The following is a 7,898-nucleotide window of genomic DNA, read 5'->3' as shown; positions in this document are numbered from 1 at the left end:
ATTTTTGAGAAAAAATTGTTACGTACGTTAAATTTGATGTAATTTTGAAAATGATTTATTTTCAAAAATTACTTAATATATAAATCCACTGCAGAGGGCCACTATTGTATGTCGTAACGTTTTGTTCAATTAAAATTAAAATTTTGTTCGTTTGGACTCTAAAGCCAAAGCCATTCCATCAATGTTTAGTTTACAATTTAAAAAAAAAATTTATAAAAATTGTTCTTGTTAATGATTTTAGCCATTAATAAACTTTGAAAGCAAATAAGCTTTTTTGTTTTGCGTTTTGTACGTTTTGATAGTCCCTACTGCAAAAAGCGTTGGCCTTTAAGATATACAAAGAACGCGTACACTTTGGCATTCTATTTTGTTAGTTCTATATCCAACACGTGATGCAAGATATAAATATTGTCAATAGTACTGCTTCCCTCCCTAAAGCCCCCCTGTGTCTCCAGTAATATTCTTTTACCCTCAACACCCTTAGGACATTTTAAAGCCGTTCTAAAGATGTTCTTTAACGCTTGTGCCCACTGGGATTGCACAAGGTATTTCTTTTGCGATTTATTGCTAAGAGTTCGGAGGTTTCTTTACCTTGAAAAAGTAAGTTTTACCATTCTTATAGGTAAAGGCAGCATCTATATTTACTGGTAAGCCTTTCCAAGAGGAACTGATGAGTTTCGGGTAACCGCTAGCAATTCCGTCTGTTGTTAACTTCCAATAGTATTGTCCTGTGAATTGAAAATTGAAAATTTAATCATGTAAAGGGCTAGATTGAATTAAGAATAACTTGGTTGACGAAAAGACCGGTTCAATCTCTGTCGGACCGAAGGAATCGAAAGGAGCCTCTAAAAGTACCCTTAAAGACCCCACTGAGTCCCCCTTCCGTTCCTTCTTAACAAACTCAAAAAAACAGCAAGATCAACTTTTAAATGGTTGAAATTCAGATTCTACATTAAATTTGCATTAGAAACTACCTTCTGCTTAAGGTGACTTCAAGCACATCCATAATAGCTCAAGAAGTATGTTGCGCGCGAAGTTTAAAAATAAAATTCTCTTCCACTTGCATCGCAGCGTTGTTGTCTGAGGTTTCCACTGCGTGTCGCTAGCATCCAGCCAAAACCCAGTGGACACATAATTTGGCGACGCCTTTACGACATCGTAACGACATCTTTAAGACAATTTTACGACATCCTATGTAAGGACGTCGCCAAACATTGTGCCCGCTGAGAATTCTTAAAATTACCGACGTAATTATTGATGAATCAGTCTCGACCTTGTATTTATGTTAGATCACTCAATCAGTCGTCGATTTGAAAGGTCAGTTACAATAAAAAGAATCAAATGTTAGCTAAACGTTGCGGTCCGAATTTCATCAATTTAAAAGTTGATCTTGCTGTTTTTTGACTTTTTAAAGAAGGAACCGAAAGGGGACTCAGTGGGGTTTTTAAGGGTACTTTGCAGAGGCTTCTTTCGGTTCCTTCGGTTCGCCAGGCATAGGATGAATTCGATTTAAATCAAACCGTAAGAGCATTTGATTGAATTAACACTATACCTTTAAAAGCATACGTGTGACCTTCGGCAGAATTGAACATCGCATCGACTTTAGGGTCTGAACATAATAAAGGATCTTCTTCGCCCGGAGGTGCTATTGTAGTTCGGTGGTTGTAGGTAGTTCCTGCATCTCCGTCTGCCGATTTAGAGCCATACAGAGCCTGAAAAATTCAATAGTAAATTTTGCATGACTGTATATTGAAATACCTCAGTAAAGAAATATTAAATCATAATTAAGCAAAGTTTGAAATGTTTAGACGTCTTCCTTTAGAAATCATAAGTTAAAATGTAAAGAAACTGTCAAGTCGATATCCCAGTCGGCACGAAATTTAAGGACGTAATTGGAACGTTATTTTAACTGACATAGGACGTTTTTGAGCCGTTTTAATTATGTTCTTTAACCTTTATTCCCACTGGGGGATAATACGTCTCGAACTTCGGTTATATTTTCCTGTAAAGATCACTTCAGCGTAAGGGAACGTTCACATATAACGTAACAATTAACCAGGACACAAGGGTCCATTTTTCATTAAATTCTTAAAAAATGCTACTTTGAACGTCTGTTTAGCAAACGTTAAAATAAAAATTTCTTACAAATCTGTGTCAACCGACTCAGTGGACACGAAATTTAAGAATGTAATTGGAATATACTAAAAACGTTTTTTGGACGTACCAGTCAAAATACGTTATTAAAACTTTTAAAAACTGTCCAAAGTTAGACCAAATAATGTTCTAAAAACACAAGCACAAGCGTAAAAGAACATCTTTAGAACGGTTTAAAAATGTCCTAAGTCAGTCCATATAACGTTCCATTAATATACAATAATTAAAACGTTCAAATAACGTCTTTTGACTTGTAGATCCAAAAAACGTATTTAGGTCGTTCCAATTACGTTCTAAAAATTTGTGCCCACTGGGCAGTGGAGCGTCAACTGAGCTAAGACAGTTACTACCCAGTTGGTACAAAAGTTAAAGAACATATTTACAACGGTTTAAAAATTTCCAATGTCGGTCCATATAACGTTCAAATGACGTCTATTGACTTGTACGTCCATGAAATGTTTTTAGGACGTTCCAATTACGTTAAAAAATGTTGTGCCCACTGGGTCGCCTGGATAGTCAAATAATTGTAAGAAGATTCAGAAAAACAGTCACTGGTGGTTTCTCTGGCGGTCTCCTAGTGACCCAGTGGGCATGAAATTAAGGGGATTTATTAAAGTTCTAAAAAGGAACGTAAGACTCTGTCCTCAATTTTGAATATTCTGGTCTGATTTCTTGCATACGTCATTTAAATATTGGTACATCGGCGGCGACAGAGCCGATTTTTGGATACCATGTTTATAATTTTTTCAACAATAAAATGGGAGAGAACAATGGAAATAAATTTCAGAGACACTCAGTGTAGCCGTATGTGTATTCTCGAGGCACTCTTCATCGACCTTCGTAAAACTCATGAGGCAGACTCCCTGGAGCGCTGTAAAATGCTCGTAAATCATGACCCTTTCATTCTTATGAGATTCAGACCATTTGCAAAACTGAACTCAGGAAGTTATGGTTTGCTTCAGTTTTAATTAGCAGAATTATTTTTTTGGAATAATTTGAAGAAATTGTGAAAAAGATTCATGAAAATCGGTTAATATTTACAGCAATTATGGAAATATTAAACTATATACAAAAGTGTACCCTTTGCCAAAAACTTCACATCTACTCCCTCAGTCTGAATAATGAGTATTTAATTAAAAAGTACTGATTAGTAAGTCTTATTAACTTCGAATAACTTTGAATACTTCCAGTGTATAAGGTATCTTCATTGAAATTCGGTCGGTCTTTGATACGTTCGTGTAAGTATTTTTCGTGCCGTCAAGAAGCACTACTGGAACGGAAGCTTCTAATGTGTCCCCTAAGGGTTTACATTTTTCTTACACCTTCTTCTCTATACCTTTTACACACCACCCACACACTTACTTGGTGGTTGAAGGGGGACCTACAGTTTAAGGTAGGTTCCGAACCACCATGAGCAACAGCTTTAAGTACTTAGAGAAAATCTTTTTCTCTAGAGGTACCGGTCCCAAGACTCTCCTGAGGTGAACAAATCCCTTGCTAGGCTAGTGTTAACCGCATGTGCCGCCGAGACTCTTCCAGAGTGCGAGACGGGAATCGAACCCGCAAGCCGACGGAGTGGGTCCAAACCTACGCTTTAGCCCCCACAATTATCGTCTCACTCAATTGAAAGTATATAATCTAATAAATACGTAATGATCTGTATTGGCTGCGAAAAAATGTACTTTGTACCACTTTTAACATTTTTTTTTCCTTACAAATTATTACTATGGGTCGTGTAAAGTATTTATTAACATTTTCTCATTAATTTTTATTTGACAGTAATAATAATTTGTATTTAAAAAAATTCGAAAGGAAATTATTCAAACAAATTCCATTTATTTAAATAATTAAAAATTAATTAAATAATCTTAATAAATATTCCACTAGACCAATAGTAATAATTTTTAGATAAAAAACAAATTTTCAAAAACAAATTATTGAAACAAATTCCATTTGTTTAATAATTGAAAATTAATTAAACAATGATGATAAATATTCCACCGGATGAATATTAATAATTTAAAGTAAAGAAAGCCAGAATACAGTGCTCGAAAGGTCGATTTCATAATGAATTAACATTTTTGGTTTCAAGGGTAGTTTTCAGGTACTCGTGGGGGTGTGTAGGGCTTTCAAATGTCTGATAGGTGAAATTCTTCGATGGTTAATGCTGTACACTCTACACGTCGCCATACTTTCCGTCACATTTTTCAAACCCTAAAAAATTATTACAAAAACTCAAAAAAGTGATTTTTCCCCATGAATTTTACATGCGCAACTTCAAGTCAAAACCGGCACCTGTTTAAATAAAAAAATAAAAAAATAAAAAATTAGGGAATTTTTTTTCGGATTTGGAATAAAATGGAAGAGGGGGGTGGGGGTCCTTGTCCTCTAAAAAAATTTAATCCACATTTATAAAAACAATTAAAATTAATCTTCAAAAAGTCATGGGAGATTTTCAGATGGTCCATTAATAATAATTAGTAATGATAAATTGTAATAATTTTATCCATTTATATTTGAAAAAAATATTTACCACTAATATCTTGAACCTCAATTTTTGTTTTAATTAAATACGTGCATTTATTAACGCTCACTATTCGCAGTTATTTAGTAAGACTTCTTAATCAGTACTATTTAACATAATACTGATTATTCAGATTGATGGAGGGGTAAAAAGAAAATGTAAAAACTACAATTGTGCCTTCCCAGAAGATGTGCAAGTTTGTTATTAATCACTGTTTTACACTGTAAAAAATACGTTTTAAAATTGAATTTCAACCCTGTGGGCACAAGTGTTAAACAACATCTTTAGAACGGTTTAAAAATGTCCTAAGTTAGTCCATATAACGTTCCATTAATATACAATGTTGCAGAGACGTTTTAAAGACGTAATTCGAACATAAAACGTTTTTAGAACATTATTTTCTCTGACGTAGGACAGTTTTTAAAACGTTCAAATAACGTCTTTTGACTTGTAGGTCCAAAAAACGTGTTTAGGACGTTCCAATTACGTTCTAAAAATTTTTGCCTACTGGGAAAGTGTAAATATACACACATAAAATGTGACTTTAGATGCATTAAAATTACAGGTTAGAAAGCAAATTTCCACATGCTTTGTAGAATGACGTCTCTTACAGGTTTAATTCTATGAGATTGCATGAATTCATACGACGTGTTGAAAGTTATTACGTTCAGAGTGTGTAATAAAAGAACTCACGCTGTACATAGTAAAATTCCCCAGACTGGTAAAATTACCGACTGAGCATAAATTTCTATTTTCCAACGAAAATTTCTCCACTTTATAGTGATTTTAGATTCGTCCGTATAATATTCCACATTTGTGCAATTTTCGCGATAGAGCTTTTTTCGCTCGTTTGTTCGCGTGTTATGAGAGAACGTACATTTTAGTTTGAAAAGTTTATAGCTCACTTTCTGCGAAAGCATAAACGCGAGTGGCTGATTTTAAATTATAAATTTCATGCCATATAAGCTTGCGTAATTATAAATATATTTTCAATATGATCTTAATGATTTAAGTATTTGAGGTTAGGTTGATATTTTGGAGAAATGTTCCACTTTCCATTGTTTTATTTAATGTCACATATTAAATTTTAGTTCAGTTGAGAATTTTACACTTTTGTACAATTTTAGACATTTCTATACTAATTTCACGCCGCTGCGCATGAGTCCACTTTTTACATACGTTTAGCGTAATAAAATTCCACAACCTTTTTTCACAGTGTACCTCACTCGAAGTTTTTGATTCCTTCGTAAAAGCAGCATTAAATATAACAGAATAAAACACTGGGCTGGGAAACTCGCTCGATTTATCCTCCGGACTTTCTCTCGATAAAAAGAGAATTTATATTTCTAAGCCGTACGAGAAAATCTTAACAACTGTTTGAGTTTTTTCGAAACATCAAACTTATTTGCAGTTAATAAGACTGCTTAAGCAGTACTTTTGCCGTCAATATTCATTATTCAGACATTATAAGTGTACGCAGTGGGCATAACAATTTTGAACGTAATTGGAATGTCCTAAAATCCTTTCTTGGACGTAAAAGTCAAAAGACGTCATTTAAACGTTTGAAAAACTGTCCTAAGTCAGACCAAATAATCTTCTACAAACTTTTATGTTCGATATACGTATTTTAAACGTCTCAGGAACATTGTATGTTTATGGAACGTTATAGGTACTGACTTAGGATATTCTGAAGCCGTTCTAAAGATGTTCTTTAACGCTTGTGCAGACTGGATTGAAAAAGGGGTTTTCTTTGAATAATTAATGCACTGACTTCAGTTTTAATTTTAATTTATTTAAATTAAAACAAAATTAAATGAAAAGAGATGATTCAATTCCAAATTCAGGTTAGGTGAGGTCAGGTTCTGTTGGGTAAAGTTATGTTAAATAAGTTGATAGCAGGCAAGGGTTGATCCTTCATAGTTGTCGACATGTTTTTGAAGTGAAAATTTGCATTACTGGCATTATTTTGAAATTTATTTGCCTCAGTGCATGATTTTTTGTCATTTTTTGAGGTTATGGCTTAACCATGACGTGATGGGTGATTTTTGATACCGAATTTGAATTCAGCGCCCCAAAATCCATAGGAATACGTGTGTCTTGTTACCAGATCCGCACACTTTTTTTTGTGTGGCTGTGCTATTTTTAAATATTTAAAATTATTACTTATAATATATTAATCTGACAATTCATTATAATTTACTAAATATTACAGTTTGAGAATATATTTATTTGAGTTTTTTTTGTTCACAGAAAGCCAACATACATTGCATTATCTATATTCATATAAATACAAACATACAATGAAAAAAAGTTTCTTTGCTCGAAGTTCTAATTTAAATTATAAAAAAAAATAGTAGAAAGCAAGTCGATTTATACATGTATAGCGATAATTCCGTTTAAATATTTTTTACCCACCCTAATTGATTTTAGAGTTTCAACAATTTGAAAAAGATCTATTATTTGGCTGTTTTCTGAAGATTCACTATAAATTAATCGACTATTTTACTATATAATCTGCGATATACATTAATGGGGTTGTAATTCTAACATGTCTAACAATAATGTATAAGGAATATTGACATTAAAGTAATTTCTATTGACTTACAATTACAGGAAAATATTTAAAAGTGATATATTGCTATTTATTTTACATTAAAATTAATGTTCGCTATATAAATTATCGGGAAAATACTTTGAAGCAAGTTTATTTGTACATATAAAGCTAAAAACTAATTTTTTAATAATTAATTAATATTTAATTAATTATAATTAATGCTTTCGCGCGAATTTACCGGATTGATTACCGTTGGCACTCTCATTAAATTTTTTTTAATTTATAATTGTTTAACAAAGAATAATTGTAAAATGCATAAAGAAATAAGAAATTATTTCAAACTTATATTTGTTATGAAAAAGGTATTTCTGCCTTTAAATTTAAAATTGATTATTTATTTCTAAACTAGTACAATCAAATAATTATCCTAACTTTCACTTTATAAGTCTTACGGTCCTTGTCAAAATTTCTATCCTTTCAATGTTAAAAATATTCTATTGTTCGAATTTCGATAACTCGAAGTTTTCGTTAATTCAAATAAAATTTAACGCCCCGAGAGAGTTTATAGTTATACGAGGGTGGATTGATAAGTTTCCGGCCTGACCAAGAGATGGCGCCACTAGGCCTACCTTGAGGTGGCGTTCTATAGTACCATCCTTAGATAGC

The 7,898-nt window shown here is 32.8% G+C and overlaps 1 protein-coding gene across 9 annotated transcripts in view; it reads right to left on the bottom strand.

The window, feature by feature from the left end:
- Positions 1 to 7,898, bottom strand: part of LOC117168109 (matrix metalloproteinase-14) — a 518,894-nt gene that overhangs the window by 321,205 nt on the left and 189,791 nt on the right. For all 9 annotated transcript variants that reach the window (XM_033353498.1, XM_033353504.1, XM_033353503.1 and 6 more), the window contains exons 5-6: positions 1,553 to 1,712; positions 592 to 728 (exon numbers count right to left, since the gene is read on the bottom strand). In XM_033353498.1, the coding sequence (XP_033209389.1) occupies positions 592 to 728; positions 1,553 to 1,712 (297 nt within the window). The remainder of the gene's footprint in view (positions 1 to 591; positions 729 to 1,552; positions 1,713 to 7,898) is intronic.

Source organism: Belonocnema kinseyi, chromosome 2 (genome assembly GCF_010883055.1).
Source record: "Belonocnema kinseyi isolate 2016_QV_RU_SX_M_011 chromosome 2, B_treatae_v1, whole genome shotgun sequence".
Lineage (NCBI taxonomy): Eukaryota > Metazoa > Arthropoda > Insecta > Hymenoptera > Cynipidae > Belonocnema > Belonocnema kinseyi.
Note: the sequence above shows the minus strand (reverse complement) of the source record. Positions and strands in the feature narration are given on the sequence as shown.